The 25,375-nt window shown below is 38.6% G+C and overlaps 4 protein-coding genes across 9 annotated transcripts in view; 2 read left to right on the top strand and 2 right to left on the bottom strand.

Annotated features, from left to right (window-relative positions):
• Positions 1-5,411, top strand: part of ppp2r5d (protein phosphatase 2, regulatory subunit B', delta) — a 48,733-nt gene extending 43,322 nt beyond the window's left edge. For both annotated transcript variants that reach the window (XM_084392287.1, XM_084392288.1), the window contains 3 exons: positions 43-84; positions 1,681-1,791; positions 3,004-5,411. In XM_084392287.1, the coding sequence (XP_084248413.1) occupies positions 43-84; positions 1,681-1,791; positions 3,004-3,141 (291 nt within the window). In that variant the 3' untranslated portion in view covers positions 3,142-5,411. The remainder of the gene's footprint in view (positions 1-42; positions 85-1,680; positions 1,792-3,003) is intronic.
• Positions 5,292-7,857, bottom strand: mea1 (male-enhanced antigen 1). Of its 4 annotated transcripts, none has more exons than XM_084392291.1 (4): positions 7,662-7,857; positions 7,261-7,546; positions 7,017-7,122; positions 5,292-6,045 (listed from the first exon to the last, which is right to left on the bottom strand). In XM_084392291.1, the coding sequence occupies exons 2-4, from the start codon at positions 7,537-7,539 to the stop codon at positions 5,882-5,884; spliced, it is 549 nt and encodes a 182-aa protein (XP_084248417.1). In that variant the 5' UTR covers positions 7,540-7,546; positions 7,662-7,857; the 3' UTR covers positions 5,292-5,881. The 4 variants fall into 4 exon arrangements, with proteins under 4 accessions (XP_084248417.1, XP_084248418.1, XP_084248416.1 ...); XM_084392292.1 differs by having other exon boundaries at positions 7,734-7,857; XM_084392290.1 differs by having other exon boundaries at positions 7,261-7,549; positions 7,734-7,833.
• An 869-nt stretch (positions 7,858-8,726) lies between these two features.
• Positions 8,727-12,179, top strand: dnph1 (2'-deoxynucleoside 5'-phosphate N-hydrolase 1). Its single transcript, XM_084392286.1, has 4 exons — positions 8,727-9,007; positions 9,130-9,201; positions 11,097-11,207; positions 11,839-12,179. The coding sequence occupies exons 1-4, from the start codon at positions 8,872-8,874 to the stop codon at positions 11,955-11,957; spliced, it is 438 nt and encodes a 145-aa protein (XP_084248412.1). The 5' UTR covers positions 8,727-8,871; the 3' UTR covers positions 11,958-12,179.
• Positions 12,180-14,187: 2,008 nt separating this feature from the next.
• Positions 14,188-25,375, bottom strand: part of dlk2 (delta-like 2 homolog) — a 34,363-nt gene continuing 23,175 nt past the window's right edge. For both annotated transcript variants that reach the window (XM_084391410.1, XM_084391411.1), the window contains 4 exons: positions 20,090-20,186; positions 19,654-19,784; positions 19,434-19,578; positions 14,188-15,296 (listed from right to left, as the gene is read on the bottom strand). In XM_084391410.1, coding sequence (XP_084247536.1) covers positions 14,564-15,296; positions 19,434-19,578; positions 19,654-19,784; positions 20,090-20,186 — 1,106 coding nt within the window. In that variant the 3' untranslated portion in view covers positions 14,188-14,563. The remainder of the gene's footprint in view (positions 15,297-19,433; positions 19,579-19,653; positions 19,785-20,089; positions 20,187-25,375) is intronic.

The raw sequence follows: 25,375 nt of genomic DNA, 5'->3' as shown, positions 1-25,375 counted from the left end.
GTGAATGTGTGTTTATCAACCACAAGTTTTGGATTTTCACAGAGTACAAAGGTTCAGCTGCGGCCCGGTCTGGCTCAGGAGGAGGTGAGTCATTTATTTCTGTAACGGAATCGTTATTTTGCATTCATCTTACTCTTTGGGTTACTTTCATCTTCCCTACCAAGTTCTGTTTAGATGTAGGGTGGGTGGTATGAAAACAAATCCTATATGACTAATTCAGTATCACGGTCTTTGCTGGAAACTTTTAATAACCATGCAGTTATGTCTATTTTTGCATAATCCAGTAAATGAAACAAGTGATGCTTACTGCAGAACCAAATGATGTCAAGTGACAGCTCCTCCTCTCTGCACTTAATGGGTGGAGCTTAACCTAATTAGGTTTAGGAATAGGGTGTGGCTCGACTTTCAAGCTCCACCCATTCACTCTGCTGTGAGCAGCCTCTCAAATTAAATGCTTTAAAAGGTGCTTTGTCTCATCTAATCACGTTTTTTTTTTTTTTTCTCGTTAAAACTAAGATAGTTCACACTCTGAATTCTGAGCCATATGGATGAGCCATATCCAAAGTAAACTAGCTGACAATCACACCTTTCTAATCGCCAGCATTTGAATTCTGTTAATGCTGCAAGTTGCAGGAAACAAAACACTGTGACAACACCCCTTAATAATATATATTCGGTAACACTTTATTTTACAGTGTCCTTGCTATATTTGCTACATGTACTTACCATAGTAATAACAGTAAATTATGCATAATTACATGCAACTAACCAAAACCTAATCCTACCCTAACCCTATAGTAAGTACATGTAGTTGCTTAATATTACTCAGTACTTAACCCTTTAGAACCTGAAGCTAAAATAGGTGTTTTTCACATTTGATTTCTAAAACAGTGTGCCATCTTCATGTGCAAGGTGTTTCAGAAAAAGATTAGCTTTCAACAAATTACAGTTATTGACCATTATTGTGTGTGGTGAGTTTGTAAATAGAATTTAAATAGACAAAAATAACAAAATAAATGTCACAAAAAAGACTTTTTTTTTTTGTGTGTGTGTGTGTGTGTGTGTGTGTGTGTGTGTGTGTGTGTGTGTATGTATGTATATATATATATATATATATATATATATATATATATATATATATATATATATATATATATATATATATATATACACACAAGTCTTTTTTGTGACATTGGGTTGCACAGTTTTCATTTAGGACACTTTTTTTTCATACACGCACACATACAAATGCATGCATTCATGCTAGGCACACACACATACACATACACACACCACATGCTAAGATATGTGAAAGAGTAACGGCCATCCGCCTCCCAAGTTTCATTAAAAATCATCCCAATCCCCTCTTCAGCTGTCTACCACTTCTTTCTCAATGTATTTGTTCGTTTCTTTTATTATTGTATGCAATCCAAAACACTCTAACCTGCCGCGCTTCCTATCTCTCTGTTCAAATCCTTCCTTCCCGCTCTGCCAGAAAGCTGCTGTCATTTGCTGACGGATATTGTCGAAAAATAACTTCATAAAATAAAGTGTAACCTATATTTCTTGTTCTCCCATGTAAATAACATAAAGCAGTCCTGCCCAGCCGAGCACATGTATGTTTAGGTGTGAACTAGCTTCATTAATGTGTAAATGGCATGTGTTTGTGTGTATGTGCAGTATATGATGTATAATGAAGGAGGGATGCCATTGTACTCGATGGAGACCGAGACCCCCACAGCCGAGGACATCCAGCTGCTGAAGAAGACTGTGGAAACAGAAGCCTCACAGGTACAGTCAAACACTTGTAGATCTTCACAGCAACAAACAATGCCTGTACAGTGGATTGGTGGGTATCCCATGCGAGTTTGTTCTAGAGCATGAGTGCCAAACTCATTGCTAGCTAGAGCGCTATACATGCTCTTTTGGAGCTAATATGGTACACAATTTTGACAACGTGATGCTGCTTTATATTTATGCATTTATATTTATATTTATGCATTTGGCGCAGACGCTTTTATCCAAAGCGACTTGCATAGCATTTCAAGGAACACATTCTTATCAGTTCTTGCTTTAATAAATAATATTGGGGGAAAACAAAAATATGCTTTTGGCTGGATACATTTTAGCTTTAATATAAGCCAACTGAAACTAAACATTAACACAAATGTTTGGCCTAAATGAAAGAAACTACAGCTAATTTAGATTACAGGTTTGCTTTTCAGTCCAACAGCTTCAAATAAGTGTAAATGTATTATATTTAAAGGGTTAGTTCACCCAAAAATGAAAAAATTGTCATCATTTACTCACCCTCGTGTCGATCCAAACCCGTAAGACTTTCGCTCATCTTCAGAACACAAATGAAGGTCTATTTGATGAAATCTGAGAGATTTCTGTCCGCCCATTGACAGCTACACAATTGACACTTTGATGCTTCAAAAAGAAATCATAAAAAATAATCCATATGAATTAAGCGTTTTAGTCTACATTTTCTGAAGAGACACGATCGCTTTATATGATGAACAGATTGAATTTAGGCTTTTATTCACATATTAACATTCATCGGCGAACATAAACAAATCACGAGAATAAACATCATTGGCTCAAACGTGCTGTGTAAAACGAGAATGAACCTCATTGGTTCTCATACATGCTTGAGCTTCCGCTTACCATAACTGATGTGTGAATTGATAAATGTTTATATGTGAATAAAAGCCTAAATTCAATCTGTTAATCATATAAGAAAAGCGATTGTGTCTCTTCAGAAAATTTGGACTAAACCGCTCGATTCATATGGATTATTTTTTACGATTTCTTTTTGAAGCATCAAAGTGTCAATTGTGTAGCTGTCAATGGGGGGATAGAAATCTCTCAGATTTCATCAAAAATATCTTCATTTGTGTTCCCAAGATGAATGAAAGTCTAACGGGTTTGCAACTAACTTATGTCTACTTTGGGCATTAGTCTGGCACTGTCTCAGGAATGTAACGGTTTTCTTTTCAGGGGATGAAAGAAATCAAGAAAGACAAGGTTTTGATGAGGCGAAAGTCTGAGCTGCCGCAGGACGTCTACACTATAAAAGCCCTGGAATCTCACAAGCGAGCGGAGGAGTACCTGACGGCCAACCAAGAAGCCCTCTGACGCGGGAGCCCCGGCACCCTCCACCACGCCTAAACTGTCCCTCTCGTCTTGGTCCAAAATTGTCGCCTGCTGTAACCCACCTCTCTACTCCTCTGCCTATATCCACACTCCCTCCTCCCTCACTGTTGGAAAGCCCCGTCTGCAAAAGTCCAGTCCACAGAGCAGTGGAGAGCTCCCATGCACTCTTCCTCATCTCCCCAACTCTTTCCCCCCCATCCATAGATGCTGATCCGCACACCGAACAGAAGCGACCGCTGGGTTGGTAGAAAGCAAGTGTGGGTTACAAATAATCAAAGTATGCTCTTGTTGTGGTTGCGTTGTTTTTCTCTCCACACTTTATGTTGCCCACTTTATGCTGTCTCCATTTGTCCGCATGTTCCCTATCCCGTTTTTACCGCTGCTTGAGAGCTTCTCCTGTTTTCCCATCACTTGCCTCTGCGAATCTGTCGTGTCTGCAATGAAGGGGGCCACACTTAACTAAATGAATCATGTTACTGGAGACGTGGAGATGGAAACCCTGTCCTGGGTTTTAGATGGTATGGATGGTCGCCAAACAGGAGTGAATCAGGGTTATTCTTGATGTCATACAAAGAACTAACTAGTGAAACGTGTTTCTTACAAAACAAGCTTTATGAATTAAACATGCAAGTTTGAGATTTCAACTCGCATGGGATTGTGAATCTGTTTCAGATGCTTTCCTAGACAGGTCTGCTCGAACATCTGAGATGGGACTTTGTTTCTCCATCGAGACCTGGTGCTGTAAATGTTTCAGGTAGTCATCTGAAGTCATTTTTTAGATCTAAGACCATGACCACACATTTTGAAGAGATTGACCTAGTGATTGTGTTAATGATCATGATCAACAAAAGTAAGGGAGCTTTGTGGAAGCAATCACCTCTATATCCAGCACCAGCAGAGCGCTTGACGAAAATGCTGTAAAAGTAGTATACAGTCCGTTTACAGTCGCATAAAAGAATGTGATCTAAACGCATGCACCTATTGGTCCACACTCCACTTATCTTCGTATGCATCTATTTTAGTTTCATTTTAAGACTTGTACCTCTTCAACAGATTCCCGTGAAATCGCAATGTGCTTTTTTCACCTCCTAGCTTTTGTAAGTTGACTTGTTTTGCTTCATAGGTTTCTGTGATTTATTAAAAAAAACTAGACGAGAACGAAAAACAAACTCCCGTTAAACCTTTAAAACGGAAACCGTTCAAGATCGGGAACTGCCGCCCTGTCCAAGATAGTTTCATTTCGTTGCTGTTTTCATTTTAAAGCGCAAAAGCAATATTTTTTTCCAGGTTTTAGAACGGTAAAGAAAAACATCCACTGATCTAGTGTTCGATCAAGCGCTATACAATCCTCCTTATAGGACTATATACTTAAAGAGAAAAGATACTCGCTTACCTGTCCAGGCTTAATATATGGAAAAGCGACAGCTTGCGATTGCGACTACTTGTGTACTGTATATTGTCATGTATATTGCTTACGATTGTACCCTTGCCCGCCCTTCAGTATTCCCTCTTTCTGCCCCAACTCCATCTTTTCTTTACTTCTGTTTGCTTGAATGACTTCATTCTGATGCATGATGTCCCCTCTCTGTTGTAAAGGTCTGTCCCGTGAAGTGTCACTTTGATCATTCCAATAGTGAGGGAACATTTACTCCTCCTACAAGCTGCTGGACAACGCAACACTCTATTGCTATCCGCCGTAATTCGCTCAAGCTGCTACACTTTTTCCATCGTTCCAAGCGTGTGCGTATGTTTCGACTCATGCTATTACAGCCTATAGTATGCAGTGCAGAGGTGAAGTCTTTAAATCATTAGCTGTTTGAAGTGTCGTTACATCACCTCAGCCTATCAGTGTACGGGAATGACTTGTCCATGCAATCAAGAGCATGAATTGCCAACCGAGCTGCCTCTAAATAGACCAAAACATTCCAGAAACAATCAGAGGCAACTTCACTCTTGAACGCAGCATGATTCCTGCCTCAATGCAGTTTGACCGGCGAACGGGGCCCGTGTTCAGCTTGTCCGGCAGCAACGACAAAACCGAGGGAAATTAAGAAAGTATGGGTCTCTCCACACTCAACCTTTCCCTCCTCTCCCAGCCCTCCTTCCCAAGTCTGACACTAATCTTAAGCTGCTTTCCAGGTCATATGTACATATGTTGTACTTTAATTAGGTTGAGCATTACATAGTATGAAAGTCATATTTTGTACAGATGTTCATGTATGTACAGAACAACAATAAAGAAACACAAAAGACGTGACGGCCAGTTGTGTTGCTCAAGCCATGTGAAATACATAAAGGATTAGTCACTCATTGCACATCGTCAATCAGATTAATGGATTTTTTTTTTGTGACTTAAACGGCACATAACTGAGATGCACCATTACATGTTTATACAGTCATACAAAAGCAACCACTAAATCTCGCCAAACTTCACTTTACAAAAAAAAAAATGATCAAGCAAAAGAACATACTGCATAATTAACACAACTGCCTTTGGGAAAAGGCTGAAACAGGTCTGGGTGTTTTCAGGACCATTTTTTGCCAACTCTGTAACGTTCAAAGCAATTAAAAGGTAAACTATTAAATTTCCTCTTTAAGAATTCCACAGTTGGTATAAACCACAGCTAGGGTGATAAATGTGCATTTTGGTTTGATTGAGCAAATGTCAGAAGGTCCTCTAGCGTTTATGCAGTATGAGAAGTGCCGAGGCCGAGGCGAGGCTTCACTTGCGCTCCAGCCTCAGGCCTGCAGAGCTCTGTCTGGTCTGGAGCGTCTGCTGGACCATGTCCTTCCACTGGTCGTCTGAGATCTCCTGGGCCCAGGCAGGGATTCCCAGGGTCGGCAGATTGATGGCCGCCATGGTCCTTTTCACCAGCTCCACGTGATCTGTGAACGAACAAGAACATTTCAAATATGTCATTACCACGTTGGTTAATTGGCTGATATTAGCACTTTTCATATGCATCTATATTAATATAAGATAACGGATATTTTAAAGTACTCATTTATTTAGATTACCTTTGCCGTCATTCAATTATGTCTTCTAAAACACTAACAATTAAATAATTCATGTAATATAATTTATGGGCAAACAAATTGTAAATATTTTTTCATGCTGTACATTATAATGGTGTGATGGCTAAATTCACTTGAAGTATTACATTTTAGTGTTTTATTTTTAAATGTATTTAAGAAAAATAGTGTTCAATTTAAATACTGGATATTTATAGGGCATAACATGAAAGCAATCTGTATGTTACACTAATAACATGCATACTTTAGCCAAGGTTTAACCCTCATTCCACCTGTTAATTCCAAAATTGCACTTGTGAATATTTTCTTTCTTAAATATTACTAATATTTTAGTAATCAGTTAAATCAACCGATTTGTGTACTGCTAGTATTAATCTGGATTATTTATAACGTCCATTTAAAGATGTCAAATTTATTTGAATAGTGATTTTCACAATACACATTGTTTCAAAGCAGCTTTACAGAAAATCGTGATGTTAATGTTTATATTTGTAATGTCTTATAATCTCATTTGGCAGATTAGAGCTGTGCAATAATGTAGTTTACATTTTGTGATTTATAAAAGCAATCAAGCAGTTGAGATTTACCATACGATATATTCTGCGTTATGTGAGTGTACTGTATGTATGCGGATACAGTTGGATATATTTAACTTTATAACCATAACCATTATGGATCATTTCATTCCTTAACTTTATTTTTTAAGGCCAGCTGCATTGATTGGGGTGATGAGATTTTAGTCCAACACACTGACAGAGTAATGAAACAATACGTGACATGATGACAGTATATCAGTGTTGAGTAAAGTCAGTTCTCATGCTTACCTTCATCCATGGGAATGGACACTTGACTTATACAGGCAGCGGCTCCTTCAGGATCCTCCTCTTCGTCGCTGTCAGGAGGAGGCTGGGGAAGGAACAGACCCATGGCCTGCAAAATGTGGATGAAGATCAGATTTCAGTAAGACAATTCAAATCAGATGAAACCAAGCAACTAGACTGGGTAAAACCACACTTGCTGACCAGAAAGATGAGGATACAACAGGCACCCTAAAGACGTCTCCTGTACCTCTATTCTGTCCTGGACCTCCTGGAGCTGCTCTGCAGCGCTCGCCTCATCGGCTGGCTCTGTGTGTGAGCTGTTCATCCCGTCTGGGTCTTGGTTCAGAGGCTGGTAATAATACCCAGCACTGTCCTCGTCTCCAGCATTGTCCTCGTCCTCCTCCATGTCCTCCCCGCTCCACTCCTCCGGCACTGCGGTGTCTAAAGGCCGGTCCTGCACCACATCCTCCTCGGAGTTCGGTAAGATTCTCTCGGGACCCATCTCTCGGGCCCTCGCCACTTCCATTCACTGGCTGCTAACACACACAGGCGCGTGTGAGAGAAAATAGTGTGTGTTGTAAGGAGTAAAACATCCAACTGTCAATGTAAGCTTAGGCTATGAAATCATGCTAGGTCATATACACTTACAATTCCCGGGTATTAACTAATGAATCCGACTGTTCACCATGCAGAAAATGATCTCAGGTCATTTTCTGTTACCTGTTTTCTTCTGTCGAGCTCTTTTATCCAAATGTTTTGAGCAGATGTGTGTGTTTCTGGAGAGCTGTTATTTGCTTCCGGTCCTGCGCAGAAGCAGAACTGCGCATTGATTGCGTCATGATACATCGACGAGCTAGCTAAGCGATTAAATGTGTACATAAAAATAAATAAATAAAGGTGTGCATGAAAATACCAGATTTTTAAGTTTTTTTGTTTTGATGCTTCATAATTTATTTACATTATTAATCCATGTGTTTATTCTATACTTTGTTCTAATGTCGAGATATGAATGTTGTCTCTGTTACTGTATCTATTCTGAAATAAAAATGTATATGTAAATGTATAAAGTAATAGAAATTAAATCTTTTGAGTAAAAAAGATTGAGTAAAACCCTGTCAGAGTTTTTTTTTTTTTTTTTTTTTTATTATTCCCATTCAGTGCTGTTTGTTTAATATGTAGTAAATAAATAAAAAGTAAATAAAAAAATAAAAAAAAATTAAATGCAACTAATTAAAAAAAATATGCAATCATTCAATTTGACTCATTAGAATAATTTTTTTTGATTTTGACTCGGTCAAAATGTTAATCTTATTTTATTAGGTTTTATATATATATATATTACATCAGATATGGAAAATTACAAACTAACGAGTTATAAATCCTAAAGATTAACCATTTATTTGTGTATTGTTTATTTTCGTTTAGGAAATTTTCTTTATAAATTGTTATAGTTGTATATTGGTGTACATGTTTATTATTGTTTAATAAATAAACAAGTAAATATAATTATACATCTATGAGGAGGACGAATAATTGTAAAATAAATGAAAACATTTAGGTAATAATGGTAAATAATTGCATCATGAAGTATTGCGTTGATATGGAAGCCCTGCTGGCTGCTGCACATAGACATAATAAATACATGTATATTTATACATCATAAATATACATGTAAGCTGCTGCATGTGTGGAAATGACCACCGGGTGGCGCGCGCCTCTCCGTGACGTGTGAATTAGAGCGGGAAATGAATGACCTGCAGTTTGTCTGAACTTCCCGTCGAAGTTGCAAAGCGCTTTTAGCTGTTATCGAGACAATCACACTTGAGTTATTGTCGAGGAACGAGGACGTTTGCTCAGTATGAACATATACTTTTGTGGAAGTATCCGAGGAGGAAGACAGGACTTGCATATTTACCAGAGAATAGTGAAGAAATTACAGCAGTATGGCAAGGTTTTAACAGAGCATATCAGCTATGACAGTCTGTCTGAAAAGGGTGATTCACTTTTACTCTCTTTCTCTCATTGTTGCGCTATTTATCCATTTCATATTGTTTGGTGTTAGTATGTTAAATCCTAAATCTTAAAAAGATGCAGTAAACATGTGTCCGTGATCCAGGGGAAGATGCAGTGCTGGGTGGAGATAAAGCCATTCATGATCGAGATATGCAGTGGCTGAGGATGTCTGATGGTGAGATCATAGTGACATGTATTTATTAAAAGTGTTGTTCATACATACATAATGTAGTAAACAGTGGCCCGAAAAACTATCCAAGTGGCATTTATTTTCACAATACGAAAATTCAGGTGATAAAATGAAATGAATGTGATTCTCTACACATGTTGTTACTCTGCTAAGTTAGGTGATCTTAGAAAATAAAACTTTATCATACACTAAAAATCACTAAAACACCAACTGAAAGTTTTTAATTGTGATTGATGTGTCCATTATTCGGTGACATATGAAATAATATTCAGAAAAATTCAGGACGGGGGCAGTTTATTATGGAAGCTTGTTTCCGCCAATGAATAATAAATAAATCATAATAATTGCGACTTTTTATCTCACAATTCTGACTTTTTTTCTCACAATTGCGATATATCAAGTCAGAATTGTGATTTTTTTCCCTCACAATTGCGAGATATGAAGTCAGAATTGTGAGAAATAAAGTCGCAATTCTGAGAAATAAAGTCGTAATTGCGAGATATAAAGTCAGAATTGCGTGTTATAAAGTCGCAATTCTGGGAAATAAAGTCGCAATTGCAAGATATAAAGTCGCAATTCTGAGAAATAAAGTCGCAATTGCGAGATATAAAGTCGCAATTCTGAGAAATGAAGTCGCAATTGGGAGATATAAAGTCAGAATTGCACGATATAAAGTCGCAATTCTGAGAAATAAAGTCGCAATTCTGAGAAATAAAGTCACAATTGGGAGATATAAAGTCAGAATTGCACAATATAAAGTCGCAATTGCGTGTTATAAAGTCAGAATTGCACGATATAAAGTCGCAATTCTGGGAAATAAAGTTGCAATTGCGAGATATAAAGTCGCAATTCTGAGAAATAAAGTCACAATTGGGAGATATAAAGTCAGAATTGCACGATATAAAGTCGCAATTGCGTGTTATAAAGTCAGAATTGCGAGATATAAAGTCAGAATTGCGTGTTATAAAGTCAGAATTGTGAGATATAAACTCGCAATTGCGAGAAAAAAGTCAGAATTCTGACTTTATAACACGCAATTCTGACTTTATCTCGCAATTCTGACTTTATAACACGCAATTCTGACTTTATCTCGCAATTCTGACTTTATAACACGCAATTCTGACTTTATCTCGCAATTCTGACTTTATTCCCCGCAATTCTGACTTTATATCTCGCAATTCTGAGAAATAAAGTCAGAATTGCGAGATGTAAACTCGCATTTGTGAGATAAAAAGTCGCAATTATCTTTTAAAATGTTTTATTTTGTGGCGGAAACAAGCTTCCATAGTTTATTGAATGTTTAGACAAAATATTAACATTTTTCAAAAGCTTGCATATGTGGCTCATATAGTGTAATAATGAAGGAGAATATGGGGGTCGTACTCGAGGAAATAACACCTTAGTTTTATTCAGAGGGCCAAACTGAGCAGAAATACGCAGTTTGGTGCAGTTGCAGACATTTATATGGCCAAATCTTATCAGTCCAGCAGAAACTTACACAAGAGGTTAATAAATATCAGTCATCACTCTATATCTCCCTTTAGTATGTCTTAGTAAGATTATATTTAAATGCTTAGTTTTATGATTAAAGCTCTGTAGGTTTAAAACATATAATACAATGATGATTGACAGATGAACAACTAAACCTTCCTCAAAAGCCTGATGGATTATATTCGATACTCACATTTTAACAGTTAAAAAAAATTATGTATGGACAATAAAGTAAAACCTATAATTATTCTCAACAGCAGCAGCATAGCAGATCTATTCCACCAAGACCAAATACATTAACATTATAATATCCGCTAAACTCTTCTGAGATATTCATAATATCCACAGTTATTCAGGACTCTGATGCCAGTGTGCTCTCTCTGTGCCAGTGATCGTGGCTGAGGTGACGCAGCCGTCATTAGGAGTCGGTTATGAACTTGGCCGAGCTGTGGAAATGAACAAGAGGGTTCTCTGTCTCTTCAGACCTTCATCTGGAAAAGGTATTAAGACATTCTCCCAGCTTTCCTCAGGAAATAGATTACACGATTATTACATATATTATACACTGCCTGGCCAAAAAAAAAAAAAAAAAGTCGCTGTTTGGATTTAAATGCACAAAATGCTGAAGAGTCTATGATTGGATCATTATTGCAGTGATTATTATGTTTCTAGCATGTTTGGCAACAGTTCTTCTGACAATAATTGATGGAGTGTGTAGCTTTTCATTTCTTAAACAACCATGAAGAAACATCATGGCCATATTCCAGGATGACAATGTCAAGATTCATCAGGCTCAAGTTGTGAAAGAACGCATGAAGAATCATTTTCTCCTCTGAGTCCAGAGCTTAAATTGACTGAAAGTGTTTGGGATGTGCTGGAGGAGACTTTACAGAGTGCTGGACTCTTGCATTGACAATACAAGATCTTGAGCAAACACTGATGCACCTCTTGAATTACATCACAACCTTTATTTCCATCAAGATCTTGCATCAATTTTTGAATCCAATATGTGCCTATGTAAATTCAAACAGTGACACGGTGTGTGTATTATTTCTTATTTATTTGAAAGTGTGAAGTGTGACCCTGGTTTTGACAGATTGTACGTGCCTCTTTTCATCTCTCACCCTCCAGTGCTGTCTGCCATGATCAGAGGAGCGTCGACAGACTCGCTCTTCCAGGTACAGGACTACACGGAGGATGAAGTCGAGAGATTTTTGGAGAAATATTTTGATAGTATCAACAAGAACTGATGATGAGCATATTTCTACGAATCATAACAGATAAGCACAACTCTTATATGATGCTCCTCTCCTTTTAGAAAACAAAGTTTCCCTTTGGTGGCCGTAAGCATTTACATCACATTGTAAAACGGAAATTACACTTTGTTGTTACGTACATGTGAATAAATCTTAATCTGTCCCATCTAAACACTGGTGTTACGTAGGATCATAGAAATAAATGTTTTGTAGTAATTTCTAGTATTGTCATTTCTGATGACGTCATATTGTGTAGTGCATTTATCAGTTTTTGAAATGTCCACCAGGGGTCACATGTTGTCTCTTTTTTAGGACATTAGCAAAGATTAATAAATGAAGATTAATAAGTTAATAACCAGGCTTGTGATATAGCTCATTAATGACCTAAAAAAAAAAATTAAAAAAAAAAAATATATATATATATATATATATATATATATTTTTTTTTATAAATATAAAAACATATATTTAATTTTATATTTTTTTATTTTATATATATAATTATTAACTATAGTGAATATTATTAAAATAATAGTAATTTTTGGATATGGATAAGAAAATTGCATAGATAATTTATTCATGACACCTGGTATTTAAAGACAGTTTTTATAGAGTGATTTAGACATGGAGTTCAACTATTACACAATTAAAAACTTTAATACACACAGTTCTGTATAAAAATGCACATTACAATAAAAAACAAAACAAATATACATTTCACCAATAAATTACATAAATAAATAATATTTGCACTTAAGAATACTGTTGTTTATGTATAATTTTATATCACAAAAATCATTCCCATAAAACTGATATTACTATCTAAACCGCTTAAAATAGCATCACAATAATGTTAAAGGGAACTTACACTTTCATTAAAAAAAAAAACAATAAAACTGTTCAACTGTTCAAAATTGTTCATAAAACAAACATATTCTCAAAAAAATAAAATGTAGCATATACTCACTCTTACGATTTGAACACTTGGCAAAAATGTGTACACGTACATCTGAAATTAAAAGAGCTTCTCGAGTATTGCGGCTAGATATTACACACACAGCACTAATTTAACACATGATGGATGTTTTGATGTATTTGAGTGGTTTAGTGCTTCCCTTGATTTGACATGCAGCTCGTTAGTGCTACCGTATACTCTTTGAGTACAGACCTCATATCAACTAATAGTTCCCAGGATGTGTGTACCTTAAAGTCAACATGAAACAGCATCTGCATCCACCTGACCTTCATAATGTGACACACAGTATATTCAATGAGAAAAGTATATGGTGAGATTCAATTTGATCAGTTTTTCACTGACTGGATTTTGAAAATGGTCTGAAAGTTACGAAAGCCCCAAAACAAGATGAACATTTTTTGTTTCCTCTAAAATAATTATCTGTTTTTTTTTTTTACCTTTTGCTAACACTTTACAATAAGGTCCCATTACTTAACATTAGTTAATGCAGTAACTAACATAAACAATGAGCAATACATTTGTTACAATATTTATTCATCTTTTCTAACGTTAGTTGATAAAAATACAACTGTTCATTGGTAGTTCATGTTCCATTAAATAATATTAATAGATACAACTTTTGATTTTAATAATGTATTAGTAATTGTTGTAATGAATATTAAGATGAATGGTTTATATATATATATATATATATAATAAATGCTTTTTTTTTTTAAAGAAAAATCATTTTCATTTTAACTAACCTTATTGTAAAATGTAAAAAAAAAAATGTTCCTGTGTAAAATAAATCTGCTTCTGGTTGCCAAGGTTTGTACCGCATGCTGTTAGCTAGCAAGCAATTTTGTTGCTTTTTATTAAGGGAAAAAATTAAGACCAAAAAAATAGAGAGAAATTTTCAGAGAAAAAATATTGGGAGAGGAAATATAGACTCAGAATGGCACTAAGACTCTCGAGAGGTCCATCAAAAATCCTGCCTGGATCAGCCAAAGCGTTTTCAGAGGCAGAGGAAGTTATTACATTTATGGATTATTACATTACGTTACAGTACATTTGTTATTACATGTGTATAACATTTCTACGGATGAAGAATGGTGAAGAAAATCTATGAGATTGGAGGAAAGATGATTTGCGTCCTCATGCAAATGTTTTGCGTTCCCCCGAGAAACTTTGCATTCGCTCTCATAAACACAAACGTGGTTTTTTTTTGCGAGGGAATGCAAAGGTTTTGCGAGCGAACGCAAAGTTTCTCGGGGGAACGCGAACATTTTTGCAAGAGAATGCAAAAGCATTTCATTATTTTTCGTCCCATCTCATATTTTTTTTGCCACCACCACGTCCCATCCGTACATTATCTTATCTTCGGAATAACGTTCCAAGACCAGGTAAGAGCAATGTTGATTTCATGTTGACTCTAACTGACCTAATGTTCCCTCATCAGTACATGCCCTCACTTGTGGCATTGGTAATTAAAATACAACTACTAATTGGTTCTTTATATCCGTGTAATGGCTCTGTATAATAACCACCTGCATTCAGCCAACTCTCAGATTCATCAGTACCAGTGTCTTTATCCTGTGAGTGGTCAGAAGTGGTCGTTTACTTCAGCGAGAGCAGCTAAATGCGTCTAAATGACGTCGGTGTTCAGCCTCTTCTTCTCGAGCTCGGCTGGAGGCTGGAGGAAACTGATCTTGCACTCCTGTTGCACAGGAGAGTGAGTTCGACACCGGTGGAACGGGCGATGCTGAGTGGGAGCTGGTCTACACTGGCAGCGAGCCGATCGGTCCTGGCACTGTCCGCGCAGCACCAGACCAGCTGTTACTGCCACCACGGCTAAAGTCATGCCGCCCAACACCAGCAGGAGGACGAGCTGCGACTCCGACAGCCCGTCCGCCCCACGCTGGGTCACCACTGAGATTTTAAACGAGCGTTTCTCATTCCCGTTGGGAGTCGTCCAATGTGAGTGGTTTCCCAGAACAGATTTGCTCTTGAACGGAGACACCGCTTGAGATCCCGACTCCCAGACGGGAATCTCGCATGTTCTTCCGGCGTGACCTGGAGGGCAGAGGCACTGGAAGGCCGAGACCCGATCTATGCAGCGTCCTCCGTTGAGGCAGGGCCGGCCCGCGCAGTCGTCCAGGTTGATGGTGCAGAAACGCCCGGTGAAACCCACAGGGCACAGGCAGGAAAAACGGTTCACGCCGTCCACACAGGTGGCACCATTGGCACAGGGGCGCATCAGGCAGTCGTCCATGTTGGTCTCGCAGCGCGGCCCGGTGAAGCCGGCCAGGCACCGGCACGACAGCTCTGGAGCGAAACCACCCAGATCCTCACAGAGACCGCCATTCTTGCAGGGGGACCTGAAGTGAGAAACATCGGTGAAAATATGTCACTTATGCTTCTGATTTGTGTGTGTGTGTGTGTATGTGTGCTACTGTCACAGTGTTTTAAAGGTGAAGTCCGGGATTTCTGAACTCATATTGTCACCAATTGTTTTCTGAGAACTGAGAACCGATTTATATTCAAAACATTTTCATTTAAAAAATATAAAAAAAATACCAAAACCGTAAGAGCGGCGTGGATGTCATCCGCTTCCAGTTATTATCAGCTGTACAAAACAGCCCTATATGCGGCTTGATTTTACAAACCAGTACTTCTCACCATATTATTATAATGAATTATCGTAATTAATAAACACAATGGTTTGTAGCACAAATAGTTTTACTGTGATATTCTTCTAGTTATTTTCCTATATTATTCGGAAATCTCGCAAAATCACAGAAAATAGCTTACGTTGCAAATTACGGTGGCTATAACAGCGCTGCTATAACATAACATAATGAATATAACAGCAACCAGTGAAGTTCCTGAGAGAATGGCATTTATGAGCCGGTTCTTTTTTGTGAATTCAGGGTGTGTTCACACTTGGTTTGTTTGGTCTGGACAAAAGAAAACATTTAGTCCTGGTCCGCTTGGCGTTCACATTGGCATTTTAACACTGAACCTAAAGGCATAGGGATATGTTCACAGCCAGATTGGTCGGCTTTTATTACGTGTATATTGCGGGATAAATGCGCTCGTTGTATGTGCGTAGCTCCATTAGATGGTATTTTGAGCAGCTGAGAACTCGTGAAGAGCTTATAACAATGTGTAAAACAGCGTCAGGAATCCCTCCGTCACACACACAAACGAAGATCTGTAGCGAGGAGACGCGGTTCTGATGCCTGTACTGAACTGTGATGAGCAACATCACGACTATGATTCAAAAGAGCATTCTGTCCTTTTTAGAGTCGCATCTTGTGACATAATGCCCCATTTTTGGTCCGTGTTGCGTTCATATTTAATTCAAAACGCACCAGAGTTCGCTTGGAAGCGGCCCGAGACCCATCTCTCCGCACACCAGGTGGACCAAGACCCATTATTGTTTGTTTGGTGTCACCAGGGTTCTGACGGCAGCATTCACACTTATTCAAATGAACCAAACTAACAGAGCAATCGCACCAAGGTTCGTTTTAATCGAACAAAACAGGTCAAGTGTGAACACACCCTAAAAAACATTCAGCATAACCAGTGTAGTCCGATTCCTGAGCGTATAATCCTTCCTGTCGCTCACACTGTGCAAGTTCTGCCAAATAATGGAAATATAAATGAGGTGTCGGTTCTTTTTTAGTGAATCAAAAAAATAATAATACACTTGACCAGTGTTGTTCGATTCCCGAAAGAATGAACCTTCTAGTTTATCCCATAGCATAGCAGCACTAGTGTCAATTTCCAAGCAATACAATCAAATGACACCTTTAATGCAATGTAAGTTACTTCTGTCAAAAAACATAAATGTAAATAAAAAGTGTGATCCAGTTCTTTTTAGTGAATCAAAAGCACTTATGAATCAGCAGCAGTGGTCAAAAAGACTCGCTTACTGAGCTGCAAATGTGTCGATACTGCTTAAGAGTCACAGGATTTATACTTTCAGGGGAATCGGTCAATGCATGTATTACTTATAGTTATCTCTGCATATTACACTTTAACAAGGTGACATCAAAAACACTGCACATGTGTTGCCCACAACATCATTCATGTGCACAATCGAAACACAATTAAACATTTATTAAACTGCATATGCACAGAGTTTATGTAAATGTGCGCACGATAAAATCAATGCCAACGTTCATATTTATAAAAACGATCTTTGACGTGGAGAAGTGCTCAGCACCAAGTCAGGGTCTGGGCAGACGTACACACTTTCCTTGTGGCATAGAGTCTGAGAACTGCAGGTATTTGGAAATCTAAGCAATTCTTGCCGCTCGCAATTCTCAAGAAAAACCTTTAGAAATGACCGTAAGATCAAATGTAGGACGGTTTCTATGCAACATTGTATAAATGAGGCCCTTTGGTGTCTCTAGAACAGCAACTGGTCCAGTCCTGCTGCATCATTTCCCAGGAACACACTCAGTCGGTTTGTGTTGCTCGTCCTGGGAGGAACAGTCGGGCCGATCTGCAGTGTGTCGGTGTTACAGACTCTCACTGGGCCATTAATAATGAGCCTATTGAATTACATGATTGCACTCTGGAAGCTGCAGATTGACCAGGCTGTTCTGCCTGTGCCAGTGCGTCTGGGCTTGTGTGCTAATAGATTAAGGATCACAGCTTAACGAAACGTTTATTCAGAGGGGTCATATCATGAGCAATCCACTATTCACTGATCTCACGTAAAAGAGTTCATTGTAATTGAAAGTCCTACTAAAATCGACTTGTTCTGTTCTTCTGCAACTTTGTGATGTCAAACAGGTGAGTATCTGAAAACACGAACATTTTATATATATATATATCCACACAGTCAAACCAAATATTATTCAGACACCAGATTTAATTATTGGTTATTTTTTACTAGTGGGTGCAGGACACTATAGTTAATTTATGTAAGTGAGTATAGCAAAATAAAGTAAACCGTGACATTTTATAGCCAAAGATTCTTCACACAGTGACCAGTAAAATGTGTACAAAATTTGGGACCAAAAATTATTCAGACACTTGTGCATGTTTTGCTTAAGTGTTTTTTTCTTTAATTGCTAATGCAACCTTTTTACACTAGCCTGACAAGCCAGACCCACATCAGGATGTAGGGTCCGGGAACCCACCATTGGCACGGCTCAATCCGAGGGGCGGGATAAACGGTTGTCTTTCAAATTCCCTCTGCACGCAATAGGCTAGCACTACAGCCAACCAGAGCGTTTCCCACCAGCGGAGGTAGTTGATGGATTAAACTTTTGCCGTATCCGGTCGGCAAAACACATCTTCCTTTTTTAAGAATGACTTAAGTGCCGTTCTCTTTAAAAACAGCTTAACTCCAAGTCTTCCTGAGTCGTGGCCAAAGTCAATTCGAAAGACCGCTGTTTGCCCAGGGGGACAATGTTTCATAAAAAACTGAAGCTTCCCCGGGCGCCGCCACTGTTAGCAGACCATCACCTGCTGTTAGCATTCCATTGACTCGCATTCATTTTGGCGTCACTTTGACAGCGAATAACTTTACATCTGAGGCGTTTAAAGACTCCATTTGTCCATTATTTATTTCTAAAGAAACACGAAAATGTATAAAAGGCTCCATTACATTGAATCTTACGTCATGGCCCCGTAGAAGCAGTTTTTGTAAAAATAGGCTAACGATTGCATCATAACCACGCGACTCTGTCGCACAGTAGAGAAATTACCATATGGACAGGAGGAGAAGCTCGCGGGCAATCGGGGGGACGTGGAGGCAAAATGACAAAATAATGAATTTCTCCTGCTCCTAGCTCATGGACAGCTCCTACTCACACTCTCCATCTCTGCAAGTTTCGGAAGGGAATGATTCAGATTTCTCTTGGCACAGCTACTAGAAGACAGACGGGTTGCTCATGTCACATCTACGTCGTCAAGCTCAGTTTGAGTCTGTGCAGTACGCTCAGCCATCAGGAAGTGAGTGCTTCTAATTGACTTCACTTTTCTCCGTTGAAGTTTGTGTCCATTTTTTTTACTGTCTATGTGTTCGCCAGCAGCAGCAGCTCTTCTTTGTTTTCAAGTAGCAGGGAATTCACACAGAACCGTCACAGCTCTGTCGTCATTATGTTAACCCGCCCACCGACTCTATACACGATGTGATTGGCCTGACTAGAGTTTGGTTTTTCCACCTTTGCTAGACTAGAGAGTTGCTAGACCACCCTGGCTGCAAATTACATTTGCTGCTAGTGTGCGTCTATATTTCTAGGCTACTTTTACACCACAGACTGAACAAAATTAAGCATTGCTTGGTAATTGGTTGATGTGAACTGGTATTATCTAATTGTGTACTTAAATTGAACAGCTGACAGCTATTCAACATAATTCATTTGTGAGACGGTCACACATTTTATTACCATTTTCCTAAACTATAGCGAATAAACTGATAATGTGAGTAATGTTGAAGGCGTCTGAATACATTTTGGTTTGACTGTATATATTTAAATATGAAAAACACTCACTTTGTCTTTTGGCAAGGCCCAGTTTTCAGTTCGCAGTCCCGCCCATGAAAGCCTTCAGGACATAAGCAGTTATAATCCCCCGACTCACTCAAGACGCATGTCGCCCCGTTCTGACACGGCTGCTCTCTAGAGCACACGTAAATATCTGCGGAGACAAGAAGGTGTTGTCATGTCAGTCTGTTAATGCGTTTAACTCTTACGCTCATGAATAATGAATCACCTTTGTCACAGAATCTCCCCCCCCACCCGTCCATGCAGGTGCACTGCCAGGGCTGATGACAGGAGCCGTGAACACAGCCGGGCATTCGCACGCAGTCGTCACAGCGCGGGCCACCCCACCCCGGGTCACACCTGACACACCGAGACAACAGGTAAATACTGTTCATCTGTTTACAGCAGGGGTGCCCAATAGACTGTCCCGCACAGGTCTTCTCCAACCCTAATCAAACACACCTAAAGCGACCAATTAAGGTCTTCAGGATCACTTGAAAACTAAAGGCAGGTGTGTTTGACTAGGGTTGGACAGGATTGGGCACCCCTGGTTTACAGTCTTCTAAAGCTAGCTGTGAGCGGGAACAAGCTTGCACAGGTCAAATATACTTTACCAACATGACACCTGAAAGTCACACAAACTTCCCCCTCATGAGTCGACTCACCTGCAGTCTCCGTTTTCAGCACACTTTCCGTGGCCCAGTTCACACGTGCAGTTACTGGCTGAGGGCGTTGGAGATGTTTCCACTGAGGGAAATGAAACTGGAGAGAAGCATACATGTTTATTGATCTTACTATGCGGCAGTGTTTGTTGGCTAAAACTATTAAAAACGTTTTTTGCGTACATTTAATCATTTAGCAGACGCTTTTATCCAAAGCGACTTACAAACGAGGAGAGCAATAGAAGCAATTAAACTAACAACAGGACAACAATATGCAAGTGCTGTGACCCTTCCCAGTCTAGTCTAACGCAGTATATGTAATATTTTTTAAAGATAGATACAGAGTAGGAGAGAAAACAAAGTGTTAGTGTTAATGGATCAAGTGTTGCCATAAATACTAACTTTATTTTCTCACTCTATGGGCCCTATCTTGCACCCAGCGCAATTGACTTTGTGCACCGACGCATGTATCATTCCTATTTTGCACCCGACGCACAGCGGACTTTTCCCTCCACAGACGCACGTCGGTAAATTAGGAAATGAACTTGCGCTCCCGGGGGCGTTTCAGCACAAAGAGGAGGCGTGTTCCGGCGCAAACGTTCCCTGGTGCTATTTTGCAGGTTTAGAAAACAATTCCGCCACTGACCAGGAAAAACCTAGTGTAAAGTCAGTGACGCGTTGCGCATGTTATTCAATGTAGCGTGTGCACAATGCGCATACACTTTAATTCTCTCATCTACACAGACGCAGCAGTTCTCATCTTTAGAAAACCATACATTATTACAAGGAAAAATATTAACACACAAGGGAAATCATTGTGGTGTCCATGAAGATGTGAAAAAATAGGTATAACTCTAGCTTTAACATTTACCCAAATTATTATACGCCTGTTTTAACGAAGCTAATTTGGCTGGGTTTCTCCATCCCCAATGTCACTTCTCTGTGTTTTACGGCCCTGACGAGAACGTCGGCCTTCTCGGCTGTGAACCGCTCCTGGCGTGCGTCTGGCAAATCCGCCGTTATAATAGCAATCCGCCATGGAACAAGCACGCCTGCTCTTAAAGGGAATGTGAGATGATGCTTTGATTGGTTTATTTCACTTTACGCCCAAACCACACCTATGAATAATGAAGCTACTTCAGACCAACCCATTTTAGATTTGCGCCAGGCGCAAGAGTAATTTAACCCGCCGGTATAATAGCAACAGCGCCAAAGACCCGCCCACACAGTTACTTGCGTTTCGTGCTTGATACTTTTTGATACGTTTCAGATCGTTAAAATAGGGCCCTATATCTTTTTTTATTTTTATTATTACGTATACCGTGTTAGACTAAACTGGAAATGGAATGGAATGGGAATGGAAACTGGGTTAACTGGAATTAAGCTAAAATAAAATATTAGATTAAAAAACAAACAACAATTACAAATGTTGCCTTGGCAGCTAAAATACTGTATGCGTATAAATTGAAGTGCTAAACTAAACCTGAAATGAAAATATATTAAAGCTAAACAAATTATTTAAAAAATTACAAGTATAAAAACAGTTTCAAAAACATGCATTTTGGTGCAGTTGCTTATATTCATATTGTCAAAAAGTGAGATGAAATTCTGAGAGCTTGTAATGTAAATCAGTGAGATCTTTAAAGCAGTCCAGCGGACACTTACATAAACTGCATATAAATGTCAAGTTGTCACTCTATATCTCCCAATAATCTGTCTTAGTAAGATTAAGTGCTAAATGCTTATTTTTATTATCAAAGCTCTGTAATTTTTATCATGGGGGGGAAACATAATGCAATCCAATACAATGATGATTGCGAGATGAACAAATAAACGTTCCTCAAAAGCCTGATAGATCATATTTGAGACTCAGATTTTAGCTTAAAAAAAAAAAGTTAAGTGTTCAACGTGAAATATTACTAACAATATGAAAGTTACTTTTTTTGTTTTCTGATATAAAAAAGTAATTCAAGATTTCACAGCAAAAAGACGTGATCCACAAATTGAAGGGGGTGTTTTCACAATTATACTAAAAGACCTTTTACTTGCTCAAAATAAGTATAAAATATCGACCGTAGGGCAGAAGGCAAGTAGTAGATGGCAACATGTTTTTTCAGAAAGTTTTGATCATGTTGATAATTTAGAGGCCAAAGAAGTTTGTGTATCAAATATGATACAGTAGAATTTATAGGGTTAATAATCTGCATGCACTTTTATATGAAAAGTGTTTTGATCTGGTACAGGAAGTGATCCACCCCTGATCTCCATCATCACCATCTCGACTGAGTGATTTAGCATTCTTGGCTGTGCTAATCCAGGATTGGGCTTTGCACTACGGTGGATGTTAGTGTAGGGTGTGTGTGTGTGTGTGTGTGTGTGTTTTGGGGGACGGCCAGCAAGCGCGTGTGTCTGTGGTGATGGGCACGAGGGGAGCGTGTGCGGTGGGAGGACAGGAATGTGCTCATGTCTCCGCCCGTATGAGCTTTGCCCGAACATCACAAGAATTCACCATCGCCCAGAGCCCAACCCCTACATGCCTTCAAACCACCTCTGACATCACATGTCCTGAGAGAGGGATAGTCCTTTCACTAAACATGCTGAATTATTCCCTACAGCCTGGAAGTTTTTAACAATAATTAATATGCAAATCACATGCACACTTATGAGAACTTCATTTCCCCCTGTCATCTGACATGCTCACTTAATCGTGTGACTATTTCGGATAAGAGCTGGTATGTCAGACACAATACATGTGTAAGCTCATATTCATTGACTGCTGCTGGAATGGGAAGCATTTTCCATGTAATCTGGCCAAGACCTATATTCCTGGAAACACAGAGCTTTGAACAATGCGTGCCTGGCTTTCCTGTGCTATCAGTGCAACAGCTGAAAAGTACAAACCGATAACAGAGCAGCCCAAACAACAATATGAAGCGTAATCTCTTAAACATAGACAGCTGAAGGATTAGTTTAACATTTAAAATTCTCAAAATAATTCTTGTTCTACAGCTTTATGTGAAGTGAATGGTAATTTTGTCCACAGTGCACATTAAAAATGATGATTTATTATTATTTAAAGTCCCCCTGTGGTGAAAATCCAGCTTTTAATGTTGTTTATATGTCTATGTGGTGTTTTTAATATGCTTTAAGACAAACCGTGTGCAAATTCATAAGTCGACACCATTGCTGAGTATTTTCTCCTTAAAACTGCAGTGAACCAAAGACAGTCTCAAGAACGCGGTTTGAAATCGCTGGTGTTTCTGACGTCACAAACTACCTTGTAAGCAATCAGATCAACGTGTGATCGAGTGGATCTCTGAGCTGGTACTAGTGAGTGGAGGCAGGGCTCATTTGCATATTCATGGTCCGCGTAAACTAAATGAGGTGTTGGTGTGGAAAGGAAGCAGATTTGCATGATTTTGCCAACCCGATCGCACGGAAAAAAACGTAACTATTTTACAAGGGAATTTTACATTTATTTGAATCATACAAAAACAAAAGATTTTTAGAAAAAGGTCACCATGAAGGACCACCCTTTAACATAACCTCTAATATGAACCTCATACTCTGATATCTCTTCATTATGGTTGTAACAGAAATGTAAAGGCCTAACGTTAAGGCTAATGTTACAAGTAGTGTTAATTAAAATATATATATATATATATCTTGTGGGCAACACTCATGATATTAAAAACCAAACATATTGAAAGAACAACTGGCCACAAATTTTGATATGGAGTGGGTTCCCTTTCAAGTTGCTGACGCTATGGGGACACGTCCTCGCAGAACCCGGTGTCTGAGAACCGTGTAACTACACACTGATATCATTGGCCAACGCAGTATAAATAGTATAAACACAGAGTGCCCGAGAGTATACATGAGGCGCCTGCAAACTTTTTTTTTTTGTGCCCATAAAGTCTTGTGTTTTTTGGTCTCCATGATTTTGACAACTTTATTCCAGAAGAATAGAAGTTTATTCAAGAAGTTTATTCAAGTGTTCTATTAGTATACGTCTTTTAATCTAAAAATAAGAAAGTATAGGATATTTTCACTCTACTTTTGATGTACTTCTCAGAAATATACTTTATATACTTTTTAGAATTATACTTAAAATTGCACTTTAATATACTTGTCTTATACTGACAGATATGTATAAGTATTTAGCCTATACTTGTACATCGAGATAAACTTAAAAGTATAATTAAGTATTCCAAGTATACTTGGCTTGTAGTTGTTTTTATTTTTTTGATTGAGTAGCCTATTAAATACTTTTTTCACATAGTTTTACATATTGTCTTATAAACTTCCATTGTTTGAAAATATAAATGTATAAAGAAAACATATGTTCCTAATTCTGAGTGTCTGAATTTTTGTGTAGGCTAGACCACTGGTAGTGTACACAGGAACTGACTTCTGAATTGGCTGAAATTTCAGGCTATCCGTAGGCGTTTCTCAATGTCAAGGAAGGATCCTCGGAAGCCAGAATTTCGAGGATGCTACGTCATCGACATCCGTCGAAGGACTGTTCCAATGTCGAGGATCCTCGGAATTTCCACCAAGGACTGAGTCCTTCGTTCGAAAAATATCCCATATACAGGAAAGGATGCATATGTGTAGCCTTCGCGCTCTTCACGCTCTCAAATCACCCACAATCCTATGCGCGCAGCTTTGCTATCTTGTTCAAAAAATTCAAAATGTTGGACGTTAACGGAGTCGGAGCGTTAACGGGTCAATATGCTTTCAAATGTAAATATATTTACGTTACCAAACATTTGTTTTAAAAAAATAATTACATCCATTATGTTATGGATCAAATTGACCTGCACTGTTTAAACACACTTGACAGTCAAATAATCAATATGATTAAAAAGGAGTTTATTGATTTAAAAACGATTATATTGCCAGAACTGCGTCCATAGCAACGCTCTGTTTTTCATTTTCACTGACGTAATGACGCACTGACGTGCACTTGCTAGCCTGTTCCAAAGCCGTTGAAAAACGTGTTCTCCGAATGCTAAAGAGGAGCCTCGCCTAGCCTCTGAAGGAAGTGACTTGGAAGGATCAGTCCTGCCAAGGAAGTATCCTTGACATTGAGAAACACCTCGTGTTTTCACTGTTATACGGTAGGGGGAGCTATTCCGTGTCTTCTGAAATAGAACAGAATCTTCGGATCAAAACATTGGTGAAGAAGAAGCAGGAACAAGTGATAGAAGATTTCTTATGCAAATGTATAATAACGCGATCATCAAACATTAATCAGCATATAAAACTGCCTAATGTTACCGAATG

The sequence above is a fragment of the Rutilus rutilus genome (assembly GCF_951802725.1).
Source record: "Rutilus rutilus genome assembly, chromosome: 20".
Lineage (NCBI taxonomy): Eukaryota > Metazoa > Chordata > Actinopteri > Cypriniformes > Leuciscidae > Rutilus > Rutilus rutilus.
Note: the sequence above shows the minus strand (reverse complement) of the source record. Positions and strands in the feature narration are given on the sequence as shown.

Bases quoted from the DNA above. Each gene is read 5' to 3' on its own strand.
- mea1 (XM_084392291.1), bottom strand. From the start codon at position 7,539: ATGGAAGTGGCGAGGGCCCGAGAGATGGGTCCCGAGAGAATCTTACCG. The intron at 7,123-7,260 runs GTACAGGAGACG...CACATTTTGCAG, and splicing joins AGGTCCAGGACAGAATAGAG to GCCATGGGTCTGTTCCTTCC. The intron at 6,046-7,016 runs GTAAGCATGAGA...GTTCGTTCACAG, and splicing joins GTCCATTCCCATGGATGAAG to ATCACGTGGAGCTGGTGAAA.
- dnph1 (XM_084392286.1), top strand. From the start codon at position 8,872: ATGAACATATACTTTTGTGGAAGTATCCGAGGAGGAAGACAGGACTTG. The intron at 9,202-11,096 runs GTGAGATCATAG...TCTCTGTGCCAG, and splicing joins GTGGCTGAGGATGTCTGATG to TGATCGTGGCTGAGGTGACG. The intron at 11,208-11,838 runs GTATTAAGACAT...CTCACCCTCCAG, and splicing joins CAGACCTTCATCTGGAAAAG to TGCTGTCTGCCATGATCAGA.